This window comes from Globicephala melas, chromosome 20, assembly GCF_963455315.2.
Source record: "Globicephala melas chromosome 20, mGloMel1.2, whole genome shotgun sequence".
In the NCBI taxonomy this organism is placed as follows: Eukaryota; Metazoa; Chordata; class Mammalia; order Artiodactyla; family Delphinidae; genus Globicephala; species Globicephala melas.
Window position 1 is genome coordinate 18288794 of NC_083333.1, and position 25208 is coordinate 18314001.

Consider the following 25208-nt stretch of genomic DNA (forward strand, 5'->3'; position numbering starts at 1 on the left):
TAAGAGTCCCAGAACTTCAGGCCCACGAGGCAGCCACGCCTCCACTGTTCACGGGACTCAGCTGCACCGAGCTGTGTACAGCTGAACACAGACCAGCCCCGGGGGATGAGTAAGATCTGGGGTTAGCACATTCTCTTGTCAGTCATGGTCTGGGATGGATATGGGAGGTGGTTCTGGCCAATGTGACTAAAGGAAGTCTGCTAGGGTACTTCCAGGAAAAGTTTTACTTGATAAAAGGAGAGAGACACACGAGGAGAGCTCCTCCCCATACTCATCCCTTTCTGCTTTTGATGCTCTTATGGGAGGCTGTGATGCCTAGAGCTGCAGCAGCCATCTTGTGACCATGAGGCATGAGCCTGAAAACAAAGCAAATGGCGAAGCAGAAGGGAGGAAAGAGTCCAGGTCCTTGATGGTGTCTTTGAACCACTACACCAACCCTAGAACCACCATGGCTCCATACTGTAGTTCAAGAGATAATTGATGGTCTTGACGGCTTAAGTCACTGTTACCTGCAGCCAAAAGCATGCTCGTACAAACTGGAAGGGACTTTCATCTTTTCTAGTCCAACTTCTCTTATTTTACAAATGAGGAACCAGACATACAAAGTCTTTAAGTAACAAAGGCAATACAAGAGCCAAAGACCAATAAGTCAGGACTTTCAGGCCTCTGTTCCTTACACCACGTTATGCTGCTTTTTTTTTTAATATTTATTTATTTACTTACTTATTTATTTATTTGGCTTCGCCGGGTCTTAGTTGCAGCACACAGGATCTTCGTTGAGGCATGCAGGATCTTTTAGTTGCGGCATGTGGGATCTAGTTCCCTGACCAGGGATCGAACCTGGACCCCCCTGCATTGGGAGCGCGGAGTCCTAACCGCTGGACCACCGGGGAAGTCCCTATGCTGCTTCTTTTACGTGACTTTTTCCTAAGCAATATTAGACACGGAGTCCTCTGTACACAGAGGGATCCCAGGAGGTGGCTTCCTGGCGGAGTTCAAAACAACTGGAATCCACCCACATCTGAACCTCTCAAAACTGCTGGATTCTGCGCATATGAAAAACTACTTTTACGCTAAATCGTCTTAGATGAGGAACAGCAGCTGATTTCATTCGGGGAGCAGCTGGTCCCAGCCTTCTCCGTGACCCCCTGCACCAGGGCCCTTCTCCCCTACTGGCTCATTATTTTATTCAGAGTTCTTCCTTGTATTACCACACACTCCGCTGGCACTGGAAACAGAATCACAGCCCTCGTGGGCTGTGAAGCTAACGGAAGAGACAGAAAATAAACAGGTAAACACTCAAAGGTACAATCACAAGTCAGAAGGAGTCTGGCCAAACCAAAAGGAACAGGGTGCAGATTAGAGAAAACCAGGAAGAGCTTGGACACAGGGTGTCAGGGAAGCCTCTTAGGCAGCAGAGCCGGAGGTGCAGGGGGCAGGGAGGCTCTGAAAAGCGGGGAGAAGCCATTCTAAGCAGAGAGAACAGAATGTGCATGGCTTCCAGACAGGAAAGGGTTTCGAACTTCCTAGAGAAGCAGAGGGGTGAGGCGGGCCCGTCCCCCGGCCGGGGGAAGGGGCTGGAGCTTGATACTCAGATACCCCAGTGCTGCGGGATGCCATGGGGGGCTCGAGGCACACTGGGGGGACGGCACTGGTTTCGGCTGTGTGAAGCTCACCGTGGAGACTGAGTTTCAGAGCCACCAGAAGGAAAGCAGAGCAGTTAGGAAACTACTTCAGTGGTTAACTCAAGAGAAGACGTTGGCGTGGGGCAGGATGACAGCAAAGACAGGGCTCACAGACCCCACCCCCCATCCTAGCAGCTCTGAACCACACGGCCACACGACACGCTGGGGGCTGGGGGAGACACGTGCCTACAGACTCCCCCGGCCGCCAGCCGCACAGGGCACATCAGACGCGCGGCCGCCCCGCCTGAGCGCCGCTCCGCAGGCACCAGGCCCGCGCGCATCCCCCGTCTCGCGAGGTCAGGGCACCATCGCCAGCTACAGATGTGGAGGCTGAGGCTCCCACGGTTAAATGATTGGCCTGCTGCCCCTGAACTGCAGTCAGGACACAAACCCACCGACCTGATCTGATTCCGGTTTTGCCCAAAGCAGTCACTTTCCTGCTCAGGACCCCGTGGTTCTTCTCACAGATCCCAGCTCCCCCCTCCGCCAGCCCCGACTCCGCTGCCCTCTGCCCGGGCCAAAGCTGCCGGCCGTTCCAGGGATCCTCCGCCCCCAAACTCCGTGGCCGGCCACCTGGGAAGCGGCAGAGGCCTCTGCTGCCCGCTCGGCAGGCAGTCCTTATAAGGCGGCAGGGAGACGCTTCTGCTGGCGGACACAACCAGACCCACAGCAAGACGTGGGCTCCAAAGGCAGACGCGCTTTTAGCGCCGGAGCTGCAGCCCCACGATGGCAGAACAGTCCGTGTCCGCGAGACGCTGCCTGGACCCAGGCACGGGTGGGAGACGGCCAGGGATGCTGGGGAGAGCAGGCCGGTGTCCCTGCACCGGGCGAGAGGCTGGGGTCACGACCCCCGGGTCTCTGGCATCTCACGGGGGGTGGTGGGCTCCGCTCTCCTCCCCCATACCCTCTCGCCTCCCACTTCCGGCTGGGCCTCTGTCCTCTCCCTGAGCGCCCCACTCCCACCCTGCCCACCCCTCGCTCCTTTGCTCCCCGAGCACCAGGGGCTCTCAGAGCATCCTCGTATGTGTGTGCGCGCGTGCCCCCCACATCATTCCTGAACGGCGGGAACGTGTCCTTTCCCACATCCGCCCCAATTGCAGGAGGAGTAAATGGAAGGCGATGAGTAGAGGAAATGTAGGTGGCGGTATTACACCGAGCAAGCAGGAACAACTCCAGCCCACACAAAAGGGGTGTCCTGGGGGAGTCCACCCTCTGGGAAGTGGCTGTGCCCCCGCTGTGCCGGACCCACCCACTCTCCATGCAAGGGGCTCATTAGCTAAGGAGCCGGATCGAGAGACAGTCACAGCTAAAGGGAACAGTGTGGACGCCCGGGCTCACATCATGACACAGGGCTTGCCAAGCGCTGCCTGACAAGCGCTGGCCTATTTCTGGGCCAGGGTCCCCCCCGCTCCGGCTCTGCAGCCCTCGGCTCAGACCAGGCCACACGCTCAGCCTCGGAAGCCAGAATTCCCAGCGCTCAGGGTGCCCTGAGTGCGGCAGATCCCCAAGGGCAGCCACCCCGGCAGTGACACTGAGTCCAGACAGGGGCTGGGGAGAGCCAGAGCTCTGCTCTCAGAAAAATGGGGAGAGCGGTGGCTGCAGAACCCACCCCTGCGGGGCCTCTGAACACAGATTTCGTGTGTGCAAAGCACTTTATCAATGCAAATCACTAGGTAAGTACACCCCGAGTTCTGTCCTGCTCCTTAAAATTGCCGATTGTTCCTTTAGGGACTTTTCCCTTTATGTTCTGTTTCGCTCCCAAGTTTCATTTCTCTGTAATAGAAACACTTCTGCTCCAAAGCAACATACACATTCTCAGAAAACGTCATATTCTCTAAAATCGCACACAAACAGTAACGGGACTTACATGAAAATGGGGTGAGGACAGACCACTCAACACCTACCAAGAGTTATAACTAGAGTGCTAACAAGATAACTTGGACGGCCCAGCAGGCAGGTCCGCGGAGGGGGTGGGGGTAGAGGCTGCCGCGGTGAATATTAAAAAAGTCCCCAGAAAGTCTAATGGAAATCCCGGCAAAAGTGCAATTAGAGCAAGGCCGACGGGTGCCAAGGCAATGCAGCCGGGCCCTGCTTCCCCCCGCCCCCCCCCCTCCCGCCCCGGTCCTGGGAGCCGCTCTGGGCTGCACAGCAGTCACACTGAGGGCTCTTCCCGCCCCTGCTGAAGCCGGCCAGGCTAATCCCACTATTCCTGCTCCTGTGTCCGGGCAGAACGCCAGATGAACCCAGACAGTGCCTGCACCATCCCAACACCGCTCGCCCAGCGCATGCGTCCCGTTCACAGGACAGAAATTCCCCTGAAGTGCAGCCCTGGGCTCCCGTGGAGCCCCGCGTCCCCAGGGCCCCTCGCAAGAGCCTCCCCGGGGGGCTGCAGGGCCATCCCCTCCCGCGGAGCCAAGACTTCCTCCAAGGCAGGGACTCCCTCACTCACGCTCGTATCCAGAACACCTCACACCGGGCCTGGCGAGCAAAGCCCCGACGCCAGCCTGACTTTGTAAGAAAGGAACAGAGCTCTGGTTCCTTGGCACACGTACCCGCTGAACACCCACCCGGTAGCTCTAGACAAACAAGCCGAGGGGCGCGTGGACGTGTCCCGAGCTCCAGCTTGTAGCTCACAAGAGGCATCTGTCTAAGAGGGACCTCCTGAGGCTGAAGAGTTGCTTCCCACCAAGGTAACAGGGGTTTCAGACGTTGTCACGGACAGAAGCAGTAGCAGTTCTGCACTGTGCCCATTCAAGACCCAGGATCCACAAAGCTTCCCGCAAAGAAGGCCGAAGGCCCACATGACCTCACCGAGGAATTCTCGCAAACACGTAAGGAACAAATAAAACGATTTTTACACAAAAAGAACTGCTTGGTTCTGTTGACGTTAAGTTCAGGTCTAGGGGTGGGAGGAGGGTCTCCCATCTACCGTCTGTGGTAAATAAATGTCTTGAGGGCCAGCCGCCTTGTGGCCTGAGATGGTCACGGCTGGAGCCTGCAGGGCCGCTGGAGGCCAGGACAGCGCCTGCCCACCTGCTGCATGACAAGCTCTGGCCGCCGGAGCTGCCCTTCAGGCGGAGTTCCTCCCGGGAGGCCAGGACCACTCTGGCTCCTGGGGGTACCCCATCCCCTCCACCAAGTTCAGACATGCCTGAATCCCGGTGGGGACCTGAGCCGAGCCACTGCCAAGGTGCAGTGGGTGGAAGAGATGCCACCTGTCCTTCATGGCCACCCGGGAGCCTCAGAGGAAGAGTGCAGGAAAGAATGCGGGCAGCTGTCCGCACCAGGTCAGCACGGCCAGAGGAGGCCGTCCAGAGTGGCCTACAGAGATGGCGGTGGTGGCCAGGACCAGGTCTCCCAGAGCTCACCTTTGAGGCTGGTTCTCGGCGAGGCTCCCATTTTGGTCTCATGTATCGGGTGGGACCTGGGGACAGCCCAGGGTCGCTGGGCTCCAGACTCTGGTCTCTTTGACGTGAAATAAGAACCCCCGAGAGAAAAGCCCACTGCCTGAACCCAGACCAGAGAAGAAAGAGGATACCTGTCATCCTCTCTCCCCGCAAAGGTACCCTCCTCCCACGGCTGGGGCTGAAACACACTGCGCTTCAGACACACCATTAATTGTCAACAGCGTCAGCCACCACGCACACTAACGACCAGTTAGACGTCAGGAGACACGCGGCATCGGAGGGCGCGGCATCCTGTTACTGGTGACGGTAACTTTGAAGGTAACTGCTCGCGGGGGCGTCCACCAGGCTTCTCCGCTGGGACTGCCCATCCCTCTGTGATCGGCTGTACCTCGTGGTGCGCAGACTTTGAGATTCTGTAAACATCTTGGCCCTCATCAAACTCTCACCGGGGAGTTCTATCACCTATTGACGTTCTTCCCTGAACCGGTTATTACGATGACAGTTGCCAAGTGATGACCCTCTCACACCCAGTCATCCCTACTCATCAGTGAGCTGGCATTCTCCTGCACGCAGGAGTTCCTCCAAGTCATTATTTAACAAAACAAGACAAAGCTCTCCTAGCTGTGTTCGTCACGAGGGCCTAGAAGAAATGACGCTCCGGCAGCCATGAGCGCTCCTGCCGAATCTTGGTTTGTAAATACCATGCTCCACTGCAAGGAAACAGGGCTCCTTGGAGAAACGGCTGATTCCAAAGCCAGAAAGTACAATGGAGCCTGAAAACCCTTTCTGTGCCAGAAAGTAAGACGTGCTCAAAAACGTGACGGGAACGCTCAAAGAGAAGTCAGCTTGCACAGGCTCTCATTCTCCAAACTTGGGCATCAAAGTGAATAACAGGTATGGACTGTAACACATTAAATGAACATAAAATTCCCTAAGTCCACTGGCATGTAAAAAACATAATTTAAGGAAAAGCAGGGAAAGGTAAACCTCTTCTCTACAGAAGAAGGACAACTGATACAGTGCAAGGAATGAAAAGAAATAAAATTACCATCTGACATGGTAATAATTGATCCAAGCAAGAATCATCAACGGGGAAAACACATCTTTACAGTGATGAAGAGATTCAACACAACAGCAGTGGGACAGATTGACCCCGTGTGCCGTCCTATGTGATGGGCTGAAATGGACACACCATCAGGTAGACAGTATTCCCACCAAAAATGTTCAACTTGAGAATCTAATCATAAAGAAACAACCAAACTCAAAAGAATGTATTGCCATGAAAGAGAGGGGGGCGGGGAAAAGACTGAGGAATGCTTCCAGATTAAAGAAAACCAAAGGCACATAGTAAATGGACGTGGGACCTTTTATTGGAATCTGAATTTTTAAAAAACTGTAAAGAAAATGATCGGGATAACTGGGACATCTGACTATAGACTGTACCATGTCAATGTTAAAGCTCTTGATTGTGTGTGTGTGTGTGTGTGTGTGTGTGTGTGTGTGTGAGAGAGAGAGAGAGAGAGAAAGCGAATGTAGCAAAACACGAACCATGTGGGAACTTGTCTTAGTTTTGAAACTTAGAAGTTGTGAAAAAACACACACTAGTTCAGAATGACTCATTCCTTCTGAAACCACAGACCACATTAGATTAGTCAAATGGACACAAATGTGTGTGTATAACTATATATATATGTATATATATATATATATACACACACACAGATATAGATACATATATACAAATATATCTTTTAATAGCAGGGACTTTTTAAAAAGTACAAAATGAATGCAGTATGTGTGTGCTTGTGTATGTATTAAAAAAAACTACGTTTCTCACGACTTCTGAAAACGCCAAACTTAGGAGCTATTTACCCCTCTAGGCGATGCCAGTATGTCTTTTCCCCTCCCTCTCCTTCTCAGTCTTCCACTCTCCCCGGCTTTAGCCTGAGGACACCCTCCCCGGGCTTGTCGTGTCTCAACGACAAGCCGGTCCATCCCTATCGGGGCAGGTCCCCCCAGCACACGTGTGTGTACACACGTGCACACACACACTGACAACCCCTAGACACGTCACACGCTAGTAACTGGACTCGCCCACTGGAGATGCCGGGGGGAGCAGCGTGAGCCCTGCTTATAAAGAAGCAGCAAAGGCAACCTTAAACCGATGACAAATAACCTAGAAAATACCCACAAGCATGCAGAGAGCTGCAAGGGAACCCAGGGTGCCTCCCAGAGAGAGTGTCGTGGAAATCGGCAGGAGTCGGCAGGTGCAGGACACCCCAAGCAGGGAGAACGGCACGTGCAGAGGCCTGACCTCGGCCAGGGGATTGAGGGGGTCCTGAGAAGCAAAGCAGAGACACAAAGGGGAGAGGGGGGCGGGGGAGGCCGGCCCTGTCCCCAGGCGCGAGCAGGGCTGCAGGGGCAGCAAGGATGCAGGGCTGGCAGCGGGGACAGGGAGGAAGCAGAGGGGGGACCAAAGAGACCGGGCCGCAGGCGGGGTGAAGGCGTGCAGCCGCCAGCACCTGGTCTGGGATGTCTTTCACTAGCGCTTGAGACTCTACATTATAAAAAAAGAAAAAAGAAAAAAAAAGGCAGCTTTGGCGCTGGCGTTGGCGGTGTCAAAATCAGCGCTGGAAATCAAGATGTGGGACAGAAAGCTGCTTTGGGGAGCCCTGTGCGGGGCAGGGCGGTAGCAGACCGGCCAAAAGCAAAGCCAGTGGGGCTGAGAGAGGAGAGAGCAGCTTGAGGATGTTTAAACAGCGCTGGGTCTGGAGTGATGCTGTCAGGAGGGGCTGGATACGGAGCCGAGAAGGGCCGCCCAGCCTGGAGCTCCCCGAGCGCCGCCCGCCACGTGCCCCGCCCCATGCGGGCGCCTTAACGGCCCCCGTGCCTCTGGGATGGGCCACCTGGCGGCCCAGAAACCCGGGCTCACCTGGACTCTTCCTCTCCTCGGGCCCAGCATCCTGTCCAGTCAGCGAGCCCTCCTGAACCCGTCACCCCTGTGACCCCGTGTCCTCGTCGCTGGCCCGCCGCTCGGCGCGTGGTGTCCAGGCGGACGCCAGCCCAGCCGCGTCTCTGGTCCCCGTTCACCGACGGTACCCCCAGGGCCCACCTCTGGTCTCGGGGGTCCTCCCCGTCCTGGTCTTCTGGTCGGCTGCACGGTTTTCCCCGTGGCCCCTCTGCTCCAGACTCTGCCCGACCTCCTGGCTGGCGCGGCGCGTCAGCCTGCTTCCATGGAGCCCTAAGCCAGAAACAGGTTGGCGGGGAAGAGAGGTTCCAGCCTTGCAGACAGCAGGTTCCAGACGGGATTTAGGAAGGGAGCAGAAATCAAGAGGAAGGCTGCCTGCTGACCAGCCTAGGGCGGCCTCGCCCCTCAGGCATCACGCCTGCACTTCCCGCGTAGCTGGGCACTTATCCCTCACGTCCCCACCCTTCCCTGGCTGAAGCTTGAGACCCAGTGACGGAGGATGGGGCTGGAGGAAGAGTCCTGATTATACACAATCTATGCCACAGCAAGAATCCGAACCACGTGAACCCAAAAGTGGTTTTTCAAAACTGACTCCAAAAGATTTAACCTTCAATCAGAAGTAAAAATATGAACGCTAAAATTTAAAAACAAACAGAAATAGAAGAACTAGGGGGAAAAAGTCAAGGAACTCTTCCAGGGGAGAACAAAAGACTAAAGTATTGGAACCTTATATGGAAGAGTACGTTTACAAGACAGAAACAGTCAAGGAGGGAAAGTCTCCATCTACTTATTAAGAATCCCAGAAGGAAAAACAGACGGAATGGAGATAAGGAAATAATCTAGGAAAATTCTTTTTTAAGATTTCAGAGCTGAAGACAGACCTAAGTCTTCAGACTGGCAAGGCGTCGTCCCCAGGTGAAGGAGACAAGCTGAAAGTCAACATTTAGACCCAACCTCGTGGAATTTCAGAACACCAAGCAAAGCAAAAGATCCCAAAGGCTTCCGAGGAAACAGAGTTACAAAGAAGGATTACACCCACGTCGGACTTCTTGGGCACCCTGGGTGTTAGAGCAATGCCTTCAAGCCTCTGAGCGTATCCAGTCCCACTACCAACCAAGTGTGAGAAAGGAAAACGTTGCTGGCATGAAAGAACCCACGTCCTGAAAAAGCTACCTACGGGATGGTATATAGACAAACATGTGGAATCCCAGAAAGAGGAAAGAAAACATGCGGGAGGGGGGCAAGAAATGGCAGAAGCACCCCAAGAGTATGATGGGGAGACCCAGCACGACACCCGCGCAGCACCGTGCACCCTCCGCGATGAGCGGGAAGGAGCTGGGTAGTCCTCTGATTTCCAGATGGGAAGTTGATGGTCCAAACACGAGGCTGACTGAAATGGGGCGTAATTCTGAGCAGTGGGCGGCACCTACAAACAGAACCCACGTGACCTGCCATGAGCCCCCATCTCCTGGAGAAGATGGGCTTAGCGACAGGAGGGCATTTCTGCTCCAGTCGCCCCGCTCTGCTCGGGAAACGCGTGTGCAGAACGTTACACGCGCCGGGTATCGGTTTCCACTTTTCAGAAACTCTCTACACAGTGCAGGAAACTTTATTATAGATACAGAATAAAATGCAAATGTTATGAACCTTGACACTGTAAAAGCAATGGTATAATGTAAATGTGTCCAGTGCGTAATTTGTGCAGGAAAAAAACAACTAAGAAGCAGTGGTTTCCTCTAACAGGCAAGTGGGAAATCAGAGGTCAGACTGGGTGACTTCCTTCCCCCAGTTTACCCTTTCATATGGTTTCATTCCCTTTACTACGGCATGGATCGCCTTTGGAAAGTAACACCTCCTACCTGTCCAAAGTAAGGTAGAGACGGGGTGACAGCAGAGGTGGAGAGATGGCGGGGGGAGGGTGGTACACGTTTCCTCATTTTTCTTGACGGTTAACAGCTACCGCCTACAAGTGATGGAATCAGAAACAGAGGCTGAAATAGGATCCACAGGAAAAAATCAAAATATGACAGAAATTGGAAGGAACAGGGCTTGTGTCGTGCGGTAGGCAGTCGACAGATTCTGTTTCAAGACGGCAGCACAAACCCAGCTGTCGCCGTGGAGGGTGGAGTGGCCCTGGGAACCAGTGTGGGAGGGCTTCCAGGCAGAGGGGCTGGTGTGGGCCACTCGGCCTTTCCCCGTGGAGCCCTCTGTGCTTTTGAATACCTACTTCTTCACACTAGTGGATTTCTAACGTAGGACACGACAAACAAAACCAAGTCCTTCGTGGACTTACCAGTGCCTTGAGGACAAAACCCACACTGCTCAGCAAGCCTCCGGGCCCCTCGGACCCGCGGTGCTGGGACCCCGACCCTGCGGCCCGGCAAGCCCACTGCTCCCACACAATCCCCACCGCGCCGTAACCCTCCATCCTCCCATCCTTCTCCCACATGAAACTTTGGCATCAGCCCCCCAGAAGGACCGCCGCCCCCTGTCACCCCGGGCCGAGTTAGAAGGCCATCCTCAGCCCGTGACAGCCTGTTCCCAGCTTTAATTCTTTCAAAGAAGGTACAGTTGCTCTTTGCGGTCCAGTCCCTGCTGCCCACGGCAGTGTCTCCAGCCTGTCAGCCTCCGAGGTGAAGATCACAGCCTGCTAACGGGTCTCCTGGGTCTGGGTCGGGGGGGGGCGGGGTATAAGAACCACGCTGAAGCCCAGCCCCTGAGGGTCAGTAATGAGTCAGAAGCATCAGAAAAGGCTGGGCCTCGCTTCCCGCATCTGAGGAAGGGGAGGCGGCCAACAGGCTCCCGGTCCGGGCAGCTGAGTCACATCCTGTGACGGTTCATGCACCTGCCAAGGCACCGGCCTCCTTCCCCTCTGGCCACGGTGCTGTTCCGCTGCGTCCTCTATCCTGGTGACATTTAAAGGGTCCCACTCATGACCGCCGGGGCGCCCCCGCGTCCACGCCGAGAGGCTGCAGCCTCTCCCTCCAGGGGACACAGGCTTACCCCGCCCTGGCCGTGTGACCTGGGCCGATGACAGCTCTCTGAGCCCTGTCCTCCCCACCTGTGGATCTGGAGGTGACAGGATTGCCCCCAGAAGGCTGTCGCAGGGGCTCACCGAGACGAGGCATGGGGGGGGCGGTGCCCAGAAAAGGTCAAAAGAGCGGCTGCCGCTCACAACCGTGCCCTGCGTTCCAGTGTCCGGAGCACACCTGTCTGCCCGCGTGTCCCTGCCCTGGTGTTGTGACCCCGGCCGGCAGGCAAGCGTGAGGTGGAGACAGGGTACCACAGGGCAGCTGTGCCCGCGGTCACAGCTCGTCTGCCTGTGCAAACGCAGTTAACTCTGCCCCTTGACACATACTTTTTCTGCACGTGATCAAAGGCCACCTGTGCTTTCCAGAATCCTGTGCAAACGCTACTGAGCCGCAGAGCCGGGCACTGTGTCCCTGCGAGGCTGCTGCCCCAGCATCAGAGCCCGAGGGCCGCAGCCTCCCCCGCAGAGGGGCTCCTGGTCACCATGGTCACCATGGTCCAGGGCAGCCTAAGGTCGCGGGGGACCCCATCCCCCTCCCCCGACCCCCCAGGTGCTCGGGGCTCCGTCTCCACCTCCCCCTGCCCCAGGGGCTCCTGCACGAACATCCAGCTGGTTGGACTCTACCCGCAGCGAGGGGACGGGACCCCAGGCGCCCTCCAGATTGGAGATGGGCCGGAGGGGAGCAGCGGGTGGGGGGGGTGTGATCCCCGCAGGAGCTGGTCCAGAGCTGCCAGAGGGCACAGGCAACGAGGCCCAGGAGGAACTCTCGGATTCCACCAAGAGGGGGCCCTGCAGGGGTGGCCTGATGGGGGGGACACGGTGACAACGGAAGTGGAGGCCGTGAGACTGGACGGCATGTCAGAGAAGCTTCCTGTCAAGAAAACCAAGGAACGGCCGGCATGTGGGTGGGGCGAGCGGCGACGGAGGGTCCGTTTCGCATGTTCGGATAGTGATGGGGGTTCCCTGGGGCCACGGTAACAAAGCGCGGCGAACTTGAGCGGAGGCTGACACCACTCACTCCCTCCACTCCCTGGAGGCCAGGAGCCCGGAATCAAGCGCGGCAGGGCCAGGCTCCTCACGGGCTCTAGGGGAGGCGGGGCTCTGGTGGCCGCACAGCATCCCAGTCTTTGCCTCCATCTGCAAACGCCTTCCCCCTTCTCTCTGCGTGTTTACTTTATAGGAATGGGGTTTCACTTAGGGGCCACCAGGTCATCCCGGGTAAGCTCCTCCTCTGAAGATCGACATAAGGTGATGTTCATTCTTTTCCCACCTAAGGCCAAATTCACAGGTTCTGGGGATTAGAGTGTGGACACCATTCAACCCACTCCAATGGGAATGATCTGGAAGAGAAAGACAGCCCTGGTGTGGAAGAAGGGAGGACCCAAGGCGGGGAGTGGCGGGACCCAGAGCTGAAACCTTCTTTCTCAGCTTTATTTCAAAAGAACATTACAGGGACTTCCCTGGTGGCTCAGTGGTTAAGGACCTGCAGGGGACACGGGGTCGAGCCCTGGTCTGGGAAGATCCCACATGCCGTGGAGCAACTAAGCCCGTGCGCCACAACTACTGAGCCTGCGCTCTAGAGCCCGAGAGCCACAATTACTGAAGCCTGTGCGCCTAGAGCCTGTGCTCCGCAACAAGAGAAGCCACCGCAATGAGAAGCCCATGCACCGCAGCACAGAGTAGCCCCCGCTCGCTGCAACTAGAGAAAGGCCACGCGCAGCAACGAAGACCCAACGCAGCCAAAAGAAAAAAAAAAGTAGATAATGTTTAAAAAAAATCACAGGTGAATTTTATTGTATGCGAACTGCAGCTCAATTTAAAAAAAGAAAAAGTGAAAAAATAAAAGAACGCTCAAAATCCCCTGCCAGCCTCCTATAGTTCAGTCACCTGCAAGGAGCTCGGTGGAGGCCACCTTCTCACCCAAGACACAGTCTTGCTAAGAGGTCCCCAACACCTCCCTCCCAGACTGGACACGTGAGGCTCTGAGAAGATGCCTCCACGCGGCAAAGGGGGCAGGAGAGTGAGCAACCAGGGACAGACAGACAGACGCGGCGCCTGCCATCCTGCTGACCCACCCAACCAACCCAGCGCCCCCAGAAACACCCTCCTTCGGCCCCAGCAGACACTCAGCAGCGCGGTGCAGGGGAAACGGGGTCCAGGAGCCGGGAGGGCAAGCCTCCAGGCGGGCAGAGGGGAACCACGCGGCACTCCAGTGGCCTGGGGTGCGGCTGACAGGCAACAAGATTAGGGAGGAGGAAGGGCTCCTGCCGGAAACGCCTGAGCCAGCAGCTGCGGGCAGACACCCCTGCCCCGCAGAGCCCCGCCCTGCCGGCTCCCCAGAGCACCACTGGGCCTGGACCCCCGGCCGGGGCCTGCGTCAGGAGCCGCGCGCACGTGAACTGCAGGTAGCGGATGTTCTCCTGTGTGTGGACGCCCCTTGCTCTCAGGCCAAGGGCAGGGCCCGGTGTAGGCAGACACGCCTCCTGGTCAGGTCGGCACAAGTTCTCGTCTTCGTTTCCGGCCATCTCCTCGGGCGCCCCTTTCCTGCAACGTTGCCTGGTCAGTATCTGCCTTGACAGCTGGGCAGCCGCAGGGCTGCAGGCTCTGCGGCCTCGAGCCGTGCCCACGGCGGACCGCGCGGGCCTCCGTCAGAGCCTTGGGGCACCGGTGACGAGTCCAAGCCCCCGCTCGTGCCCGGGTAGGAGGCGGGCCTAAGCTTCTGGCCCTCACCCGGTTACTGCTGCCTCTACAGGGAGTCCCCTCCTCCCCAGCACACTTCCAACTTCACTCCCACTGACCCGTGACCCCAGGGAGGGCCTCGGAGCCGAGTGGGAGCTGCCCGGCCAGGGTCAGTAAAGAAGGGAGCCCCCCGTCTCTCTGACTCCCAGAGGTCCTCGAAGTTTGGTGGGACCGGAAGTCCCCGGTTACATACTGGTACTGGAATCCACACACACCCGGCCCCAGAGGTTCTGATTCGGGAGGGCCCGGTGCGGCCCTGTAATCTGCTCTTTAGCTCAGCAGGCCAGGAAGTGCTGAAACAGGAGCCGTGAGGACCTCTCCAGCCCGTGACGATGGGCTGGGCGCCAGGGGCCAGGACACATGCCATTCCTTCCTGGGACAGGTCACACACACCTCCTGCAGACCTCTGACCTGCTGCGGGCAGGCCTGGAGGGCAGGGGTGGGACCGGCACTCACTCCGGGGTGCTCCGCCCTCCCCAGCCTACATCCCGCCCTCCTGGCTTCAGCAAACGCAAAGGAGAAGTTAGGGACCTGTGATTCACATTTCTTTCGCCTTCACACACCCACACCCATTCCTTCAAGACCCCGCCCGGCAGAGACCGGGACAAGAAGTAACAGATTTAAACTTTCATGTAACTTCCTGCTCCGTGGGGCACGGGGGATTCTTCCGGTAACTCGCACTGAGCTGAGGTTTCTCTGGACCTCTGCCAGGGCCAAACCCAAGGGGCTTCCGTGAGATAAGGCTGGGGCTTGTGGCTGCCTGCTGGGTGCAAACAGTCCAAAAGGCTACCAAGTAACCAACACAAGGACCAAGAGGCAGGAAAGGGAGCCCTAAGAGAAAAGAAGCTCATGCCGTGCGCCCCGGTCCTCGGAAACCCCTGGGCTCTGTCACACCTGATGGGACACATGGGGCCTCCTGGTCACAGGCCAAGGGCAGCAGCACGTGGAAAGGCCCAGACACACAGAGGAGGCTCACAGCCTGGCCAAGCAGGAGGCTCCTGCCCTCGCTGGAACCCAGGACACAAAGCACAGGGAGCAGGTGTGCCACGCCAGCCTGCTACAAAGGCTTCTGGGAGCATGCCCCCCACCCCCGTCAATTCCCTCAAACACTTTTCCCGTACAGCCACCAATTCACTGCAAGCAGAATCCACTTCCAGAAACAGCCGTCTGCTCTCCGCCCACATGCCAAACACTGATGCCACACACAGCGGGAACATGGGGCCAGCGCTGAGACCCAGTCCTGCTGCTACACTGATTCAGAGGCACCATCCTGCGTGTCCTCCCCTTGCCTACAGGACGCAGGTACCTACCTCTGGAATTACTGGCAGGATTAAAGGATGTAAGTTTAAAGCGCCCGACAGAGTTGGCACTCAAGAGATTAATTCCTTCCTTTCCCTCCTACTCAATTTCCCTGTCTCAGTTCTAGACCTAAAGAGATCCCAAGCTCACCCAACTCAGAAACGCCAAAGGGCATCCAGGCGCGCGCAGGAGAGAGCGAGAGAGCGAGAGAGCGAGAGAGGAAGAGGGAGAAGGAGAGGGAGGGAGGAAGGAGGGAGGGATGGAGAGAGGGAGGGAGGGAGGAGAGAGAGGGAGGGAGGGAGGAGGGAGAGGGAGGGAGGGAGAGGGGGAGAGAGGGAGGGAGGAGGGAGGGAGGAAGGAGAGAGGGAGGGAGGGAGGGAGGGAGAGAGACAGAGAGAGACAGAGAGAGAGAGAGAGGGAGGGAGGGAGGGAGGGAGGGAGGGAGAAAGTAAATACTTTCAATTAAGCCCCACGTGATGCTTGTGATGCTCGGGCTCTCCAGCTCCCAGCTACACCTGGGACTCCGCTCCCCTTGCCGGCTGGCTCCTACATCTTCGGACTGTGGGAGAAACAGTGACCTGCAAGTCCTCCAGCGTTTGGAAACCCTGGTGGCACTTTCCCAGCCGCTGGGACTGGGCAGCAGATAAACAAGGCTATACAACGCACGAGGCTCTCAGGCTGTCGGTCTCGGCGAGCCGGGAAGCACTTTAACTCTCTTTGAAGTATAAGAAGGTGATGAGAGTCCGCACGAAGCGCGCAGCGTTCCCCAAAGTTAACTGGCACCTCCACCCGGGTCGGCAGGTACAGCCTGAAGTCGGGCGGCGAGTCGCGTCATTTTGCCCACGCATATCCCAGCGTCCAAGGTTGCCCTGGAGCCTCTCTCCCCGGCCCTACCGCCCAGCGCTCGCCGGGCCCCTTCCCGCCCGCTCGGGGCGCTTTCCCCGGAGCTGCCCCGCCGGGCCGCACCCCCGGGGCCCCAGGGCTGTCCCTACTCGGATCCCCTGAAGGAGGCGCGCGCCCGGGGCACCGAGAGGGTCGAGCCCGGCGCACGTGTGTCCGGAGGCTGCGGGCCGGAACTCGCGCGCCCCGCGCCCCGGCCGGGAGGGTCTGGGGTCCCGGGGGCCGGGGCGGACGGAGCTCCGCGGGGCCGGGGCCTCACCTGAGCGGGACGCGCACGGCCAGGTACCTGTCGACGGCCACGGCCAGGAGGCTGAAGATGGAGCTCTGCGTGACCACCAGCACGAAGCAGGCGAGGAAGAGGCAGCTGTGGAAGTCGGTGCAGAAGCCCAGGCTGATAGTGACGGCGAAGGGGATGGCGAAGAGGCCCACGGCCACGTCGGCCGCCGCCAGGGACACCAGGAAGTAGTTGGTGGGCGTCTGCAGCGCGCTCGAGGCGCCCACCGCCGCGCACACCAGCACATTGCCGGCCACCGCCAGCGCGGCCAGCGCCAGCTCCAGCACCACGTACAGCGCGGCCTGTGTCAGCTCCAGCGGCATCGCCACCCGGCCCAGCCACGCTGCCACGAGCGCCCGGACCGCGCGTCTGAGCCGGGGTCTCGAGCTCTGCCGGCCGGCGGGCGGGACGAAGGCGGCGCGGGGGCGGGGGTGGTGCTTCGGCCAAGCCCGCCCCCTCCGCCCCGCCGCCGGCCCCGCGCTCCGTGCGCCCCACCCGGCGGGGCGGTCCGAGCGCTCGCACCTTCCCGGGAACCCGCGCTGGGGGTCAGGGCCGGACGTGCCGCGAGAGGACCCCCGCGCCGCCGCCGCCGGGCGAGGCGACGACCTGCAGGCTTCGGGGTTCCCCCAACGCACACCACGGACACCGCTGGACGGCAGGGCTCGCCCGAGAACGACGGGGAGGCGCGGCCCGGCCGGGCCGGGCTCCCCATCCTCGCCCCCAGCGCCGCCTCGGCCCTCTGTTCACCCCGGTTGAGCTCAGGCCCCAAGGCCTCACACGGGGCCCTTAACTGAATCCCCAGACCCTTCCCCTGCAGCCCCGGCGCCTCCGGAGAGCCCGGCCTGCGCCCCCTGCCGCCTGTCGGTCTCCCCAGGAGAGCCCGGGCCCAAGCCCAGCTGTTCCAATTTCGGCTCTGCCCAGGCCCGTGCCCCACCCCGCCCCCGCCCCGGGCCTCAGTGACTGACCTTACCACCCCTCGCAGCCTCGCCCACCCCGGGAGGGCGGGTGCTGACAACCTCCCCCGCCCTTCCCCACAGACACATCCGTATGCGGTGCTGCCGATTCTGCCTCCAGAGCTTCGCTTCTCTCCACCCCAAAGTCGCGGCTGGTGGTCCCGCCTCACTGCCTGCTCCCAGCATCCACCCCCATCGCTGCCCTGGGTCCCCGCACCCTGCTCCATGATGCTCCGGGGTCCTCGCCTACACCGTCATCATTCCAGAGCACACCTGGGCGTGCCTGGCCCCCACCCCACGTGCTTTGCTTGCAGTCACCTGACGAGATAGTTAAGAGTGTCAGGGGGCTTCCCTGGTGGCGCAGTGGTTGAGAGTCCGCCTGCCGATGCAGGGGACACGGGTTCGTGCCGCGGTCCGGGAAGATCCCACATGCCGCGGAGCGGCCGGAGCCTGTGCTCCGCAACGGGAGAGGCCACAACAGTGAGAGGCCCGCGTACCGCAAAAAAAAAAAAAGTGTCAGGGACTTCCCTGGTGGCACAGTGGTTAAGAATCCGCCTGCCAGTGCAGGGCACACGGGCTCAAGCCCTGGTCCGGGAAGATCCCACATGCCGCAGAGCAGCTAAGCCCGTGCGCCACAACTACTGAGCCTGCGCTCTAGAGCCCGTGCGCCACAACTACTGAGCCTGTGCTCTAGAGCCCGTGAGCTGCAACTACTGAGCCTGCACTCCAGAGCCAACGAGCCACAACTACTGAAGCCTGTGCACCGCAATGAGAAGCCCGTGCACCGCAACGAAGAGTAGTTGCTCGCCGCAACTAGAGAAAGCCCACGTGCAGCAACAAAGACCCAACGCAGCCAAAAATAATAGATTAATTAATTTTAAAAAGTCACCGTTTAAATACATGAACGAATGAATGAATGAACGGATCAGATGGCACGAGAACTCTATTTCAGTGTAGCCATAATAACAACACAGCCCCTCAGCCTCCATCAGGCATGACCAGTATCACCTGCCTATGTACCAACAGGGGTAACGAATTCTCCAAAAGCACTCACAGTGGATGTCCCGGCTGGGCGAAGTTATTATAGGGGATTTTCTCTCTCACTACCAAGGGTTAGAAGCAGATGGCAGTACTGCTCCTTGCCCCCTCTCTGGGCTGCTAACAGAGCCCCAGGTGGCAATGACATGCACGCACCAGAGGATGAATCAGGAGTGGTCTAAGCCAATCAAATGACCCCTTTCCCCTTTGCCAGTGATTGATCTAAGGGATGGGCGCGTGACTAACCCTGGCCAACAGGAAGGAAGGGGGACTAGGCAGTGAGGTTCCGACCTCCTCCCTCCCCTCCTGCTTTGGCCACTGTTTTGTGAAAACATGTAACTACAGCTATGGCAGCCACCTTGCAACCATGAGGTGACAAACCTGATGTGAAAACCAACACACTGAAGGTGATGGAGGAAAGGGCTTGTGTCCCTGATCACATCTTTGAACAGCACGAACAACCCCGAGAACTACATCTGGACTTCTTGTTCAACACCCCTGCAAGTGTCCTCACAGTTGTGCATGTTTTCTGGGACTTGCGTCAAAGAGTCCTACAGAATTCAGAGCTACACAAATACTGGGTCAAGGGGATCTTAGTTCTTGGCTCACACATTCAGCAGAACCCCATGGGAGAGAGCGATGGCTGGGACCCCGAAGCCTAGTCTCCAGGGCAGGGCCAGGACTGGGAGCATCGCTTCACGTCTCTGAACCTTTGTTTCCTCAGGGATGAAATCATGAGATGAGAAAGCTGAATCCAGTGCCCTCTAAGGTCGCTTCCCTCTCCAACCTCCTGTTACTCAGAGTCCAGGACAGAAGTCCTAACTGCACAGGCCACGGACGCAGCAGGCTGCCAGCACCTGCTCCAGATTCCACTCCACAGAGCTCCAGCTGTGCTCTTCCTGCTGTCGGGGGTGACAGCTCGGATTCTGGGGAAGATGAAAAAAACCACGAAAGGAGAATTGCCACCCCCTTAAGAATAAACGCTGTCCAGGGTTGAAAAGTAAAACCGGCCATCCAGCGGCTCAGGATGACATCTGGTGGGGCTGACCATGGCCAAGTCTGTACCTGGTACCTCTGTTGTTGACGTGTTATTTTCATACATGGCAAAAATGACATGTGCTCACAGTACAAATTTAAACTCACAGACGTGTTTAAGACAGTAAAAGTGCCCTCCCCAACCTCCCTAATCCTGCCCGCCACCCCCGTGGTGCACAGTTTTGAGGGCTGTTCCAGACTGTTCCAGACATTTTTCTGTGCTTATACAAATATGGTGCCATATATTATAGAATCAAAAATGCTAGTGACGGGGCTGCCCTGGTGGCGCAGTGGTTGGGAGTCCGCCTGCCGATGCAGGGGACACGGGTTCGTGCCCCGGTCCGGGAAGATCCCACATGCCGCGGAGCGGCTGCCCCCGCGAGCCATGGCCGCTGAGCCTGCGCGTCCGGAGCCTGTGCTCCGCCACGGGAGAGGCCACAACAGTGAGAGGCCCGCGTACTGCAAAAAAAAAAAAAAAAAAAAAAGCTAGTGATGACATATCCTGTGAAAACGTGAAGAGGGTACGCAACCTGGAATTAGTGAACTGGGACATATGCATGTATACATAAATAGATTTTTTTTTCTGAGTACTTTACATATTTTATTCAATGTTTACAACAATCTTATGATGTAGGTACTATTATTATCTTTGTTTTTTTAAATATTTTTTAACATCTTTATTAGAGTATAATTGCTTTACAATGGTGTGTCAGTTTCTGTTTTTATAACAAAGTGAATCAGCTATACATATACACATGTCCCCATATCTCTTCCCTCTTGCATCTCCCTCCCTATCCCACCCCTCTAGGTAGTCACAAAGCACCAAGCTGATCTCCCTGTGCTATGCGGCTGCTTCCCACTATCTATTTTACGTCTGGTAGTGTATATATGTCCATGCCACTCTCTCACTTTGTCCCAGCTTACCCTTCCCCCTCCCCGTATCCTCAAGTCCATTCTCTAGTAGGTCTGCATCTTTATTCCCGTCTTGCTCCTAGGTTCTTCTGACCATTTTCTTTTTTTTTTTTTTTAGATTCCATATATATGTGTTAGCACACAGTATTTGTTTTTCTCTTCCTGACTTACTTCACTCTGTATGACAGTCTCTAGGTCCATCCACCTCACTACAAATAACTCAGTTTCATTCCTTTTTATGGCTGAGTAATATTCCATTGTATATATGTGCCACATCTTCTTTATCCATTCATCTGTTGATGGGCACTTAGGTTGCTTCCACGTCCTGGCTATTGTAAATAGAGCTGCAATGAACATTTTGGTACATGACTCTTTTTGAATTATGGTTTTCTCAGGGTATATGCCCAGTAGTGGGATTGCTGGGTCGTACGGTAGTTCTATTTTTAGTTTTTTAAGGAACCTCCATACTGTTCTCCATAGTGGCTGTATCAGTTTACATTCCCACCAACAGTGCAAGAGGGTTCCCTTTTCTCCACACCCTCTCCAGCATTTATTGTTTGTAGATTTTTTGATGATGGCCATTCTGACTGGTGTGAGATGATATCTCATTGTAGTTTTGATTTGCATTTCTCTAATGATTAATGATGTTGAGCATCCTTTCATGTGTTTGTTAGCAATCTGTATATCTTCTTTGTAGAAATGTCTATTTAGGTCTTTTGCCCATTTTTGGATTGGGTTGTTTTTCTGATATACATTCCTAGATTTTTAAAAAATAAAAGTAGACTTACCCCACCCACACGATCAAGAAACCTGTTTTTAACAACTGTCTCGCGGACATCTTTCTAACAACACATTCATCCCAGTCTATCTTGAAGATGCCCGGTATTCCATACTATTGGACACACACAATTTAGTTTTCATCACTCTTCTATTCATGGAAATTCCTACTTTATTCCCCTTATTTTTGCTGTTACTCTTGTCCATAGCTCTTCTTGAATATCCATGAGTACTTCTCTGGGCTAAGTTTCCAGAAGTGGGAACACTGTATCAGGTTTATATATTAATATTTAACATTTAATGTTAAGATTTAACATACTAACATCTCCAAATCACTCTCCAGAAAGATCCTGTTTATTCATCCTTCACCAACAGTGTATGAAAGCATTCATTTCTGCATAATTGTGCCCAAACCGAACATCACCAACGTTTTTTGTTTCTTCCAATCGGATAAGTAAACATTGACGTCATCATTGCTTTATTTTACATGACTTTCTAGGGAAGTCGAGCTTCCCTTCATTCTTACTAATACTTTTCATTTTTTCTAAGCGTTGCCTGTGAATTCCTTCTTTGACTGGATTGTTTGTTTTCTTTTTTTTGGAGCTCTTTGTATTATGGTTATTACATAGTGACTGTTGGGTATTGCCTGCGATGTATTGCAAATATTTTTCTCAGCCTGTTTTTCCCCCCAGTCTGTTTTTAATCTCTTAATTTTGTTTACGGTGTCTTGTTGAACAGAAGCTTTTCATTTTATGTGGCGAAGCGTGCCAGTCTCTCTTCTGGGTTTTGTGTCTCCCTCGAGGAGGATGGATCTAAGCTGCCCCCAATCCCGACACAGCGGCCAGGTGTCCCCCACCCCCACCGCGGCGAAGTCATCCTCCCTCAGCTCGGCGCAGGTGCCCATCCTGAGCCGTATCATCTCTGGACTCTGATCTGATGAAGGAATCTACTGCCCTCTCTTCCCAGCTGGTACCACACTTTTGGAAAGCACTGTCTTTACGGCGTCTTGATACCTGTCTTCCTTTGTTGTCTCGTTCAGAATTTTCTCAGCCTCTTCTGCTTTGTGGGTTAGACTCGGGTTCCCAACAAGCGCTGTGGGGCCCCGGCCGAGCGGCACACTCAGGTGAGCATTAGGGAGCTCGGCAGACGCTATTTTCTCTAAAGGGAAGAATCGGGCAGGTTTTTTTTTTTGCAGTACGCGGGCCTCTCCCATTGCGGAGCACAGGCTCCGCACGCGCAAGGTTCAGCGGCCATGGCTCACGGGCCCAGCCGCTCTGCGGCATGTGGGATCTTCCCAAACCGGGGCGTGAACCCGTGTCCCCTGCATCGGCAGGCGGACTCTCAACCACTGCGCCACCAGGGAAGCCCAAATTGGGCCGTTTCAATGATAGTTTTGAGGTCCAGCACTTGAGGTTGGGGTCAGGGAGAGCCACGGGGCTGGGCTTGCCGTCGTGAGCGTTCACGAGCTGGGCAGCTGCCCAGGTGCCCCCCCCCACCTGCCCGCTGCATCTACCACCCTGGGGACCCAGGTGTCTCCAGGGGGCACACGTCCCTCCTGAGGGGCACCAGGTGGCCCCTGGGCGCTCAGCATCTGAGTCACCACCCACCCCATCCCTCTTCCTGCGCTGGGGTCAGGAGCCAGGTTCTGGTCTGATGTGTGGCCCAGAGGCCACAGGGCAGCCTCAGTTTCCCCACATCGACTTTTCTTTTAAACCATTTTAACCACATCTAAGCGTACATAGCTCAGTGGCATTAGGTATGTTCACATCGTGGTGCAGCCACCACCACCAGAGCGTCTTCATCTTGCAAAACTGAAACTCCGTCCCCGTTAAATAAACTCCTCCCCCTCCCCCAGCCCCTGACACCTCCCCTCCCCGATCCCACCTTCTGTCTCTGTGGATTTGATGACTCCAGGGACCTCATACAAGTGGGGCCATACAGTGCCCGTCCTTCTGTGACTGGCTGTTTCACTCAGCACAACGCCCTCCGCGTTCATCCACGTCGCACACGTGTCAGGATTTCCTCCCTTTTAAAGGCTGGATGATACTCCACTGTGTAGACAGACCTTCCGGCTACAGGAATGGGGCTGCTGGACAGGGGTGGGCACCACAGTGGCTGCTGAGACAGGATGGAAGAAGCTGAGCAAATGCTTCTCAGCCTCCTGCACGAAGAAGGCCCCCCTGACCAGGCTGGCCCCCAGGAGCCGGGCAGAGATCAGCACGTCTGCTGCTTATCCTCCTTGGGATGCAGGGGAGGCCCGGCTCATCCTGGGGTCCGCCCGGGGCTCCTGGGCCCTCCTGGGGGATCCGCTGCACCGACTGCTCCAGGAGGTGCCCCCGACTCCACGGGTTTTGGCTGGAGTCCCCCTCCACTGCCCACTGCTGTGATCCCCACTCGGCGCAAACATCCCCCCGTCTGACCCAAACGTCCGCCTCCTCCTGACCCCCAAATTTCTACCAGGCCGCTGGGAACTCATGGTGTCACCAGAAGATGCCCCAAATCCTCGGCCTCTTCTCTGAGTGTCCCGTCGTCCTCTTGCTCTCAGGGAAGCGGCGTGTGCCCCGACCCTCCCCAGGGCAGCTTGCCCCACGCTCTCTCCGGACGGGGCGGATTTGGGCTCACGTCCACAGTAAGGAAGCATTTCTGCCTGCGGCCATGTGCTCACCCTCCGGCCACTTCCAGGAAGGCGGTTAGTCTGTGTCCCGCCCACACCCGCGCCCCATCCCTGCCCTTCTCTCCCCAAATGTCACCATTCCCGGCAGCTCCAACAATGACTTTCCGTGAATCCTCCGCCTCCGTCTCCCTGGTCCACACTCTTCCTTCCGACCCACATGAACCACCTTTGCCCTCGTCATCCTGCTCCAGAGTCACTACTGGTACCCGAATCACCTCCAGAACGTCTGCTTCAGCCGTCCCCCCACCCCCAGCCCATCTCCTGGGCCTCGTCCAGCTGCACCAGCTGTGAAAATAGACACGTGTCCACCCAGGTTGGCAAACAGCCACTGCCTGGGCCTCCGCACATTGGCCTCCGGAGCTCGCGTGGGATTTCACAGCACTCCCCGCCGCTGCCCACGCACGGCCTCGCCCGACGCCCGGGCCCTCGCCGCCCAGGAGCCCGCTCCTTCTGCTAGGTCCTGCCCCCGGCTCCAGACTGTCCCCCACGAGCAGGCAAATGGGCTGCATCCTTCCATCCTTTAGGGGAAAGGAAAATGACCACGACATCCCTCCCTAACCTCACATCCCTTCCCGCGATCTGCCCTTCACACCAACCTCGTGCCAAGCGAGGGCTCGGGCCCCGACTTCCTCCTGTGTCCTCTCTCCCACCTGTGAGGCCGTGGGTCCCGCCCGTTCCTGAAACCATCTTGTAAAGTCACCAGCTGCGCAAGTCTGGCCCCATCCAATGGTCTCCTCTCAGCGCTCGCCTAACGCAACCTCTCGCAGCGTTGGTCCACCACTTCCTCTTTCTCCGGTCGCTGGCTTCCAAGATGCCCCTCGGCCTCCGCAGAGGCCACGTGTTGGAGGACCAGGAACCATCCTCCTGCGGTTTTCTTCTTTTCTCCTGGGCTCCAGGGACCTGTAGTTTCCTGTCTACTCAACTCCTCTACTTGGCTGTGGAAAAGGTGTCTCGAGCCTGACGCTCATTCCCCGGGCCTTCTCCAGCTCAGGTTCAGCAGGTGCCCGGCTCACACGACCGCGCTCCGCGGAGATTCCTCTCCCCACAGCAGTTCAAGCGCATGCTGCCTCTGCCTGAAACCTGACCCGAATCCGCCGGCTCCTCTCCGTCTTCCCTGCTGTCATCCTGTCTGAGCTCCCACAACGCTCACCTGACCTTTATTTCACCTTTATTTTATTTTTACACTCTTGTCCCACCACAATCACTTCTCTGCTTGACTTCCAAAAAGAATGTTTAAGAATGTAAGTTAGACCATGTTCAGAATGCTCCAATTACTTCTGACAAGCCTAGGAGGTTCTTACCCCTTCCCGCTTCTAGACAGTCACCTCCACATTCTGCCACCCACGCTGGCCCCCCTGCTACACCCCCAACACATGCACACACGCCCCTCCACACACAAGTGGCACGCTCCTGCCGCAGGGCCTTTGCACACGCTGTTCCCAGTCTATCAAGCTCCACCCCCCCTATTTTCATAAGACTCCCTCTCATATCTTTCAGGTATCTGTTCAAACTTTAT

At 56.7% G+C, this 25208-nt stretch overlaps 1 protein-coding gene across 1 annotated transcript in view; it reads right to left on the minus strand.

Annotated features, from left to right (window-relative positions):
- Window positions 1-16626, minus strand: part of ADORA2B (adenosine A2b receptor) — a 19767-nt gene extending 3141 nt beyond the window's left edge. Inside the window, exon 1 of the mRNA XM_030861347.2 lies at window positions 16289-16626. Within this exon, the coding sequence (XP_030717207.1) occupies window positions 16289-16626 (338 nt within the window). The remainder of the gene's footprint in view (window positions 1-16288) is intronic.
- Window positions 16627-25208: the final 8582 nt, after the last annotated feature.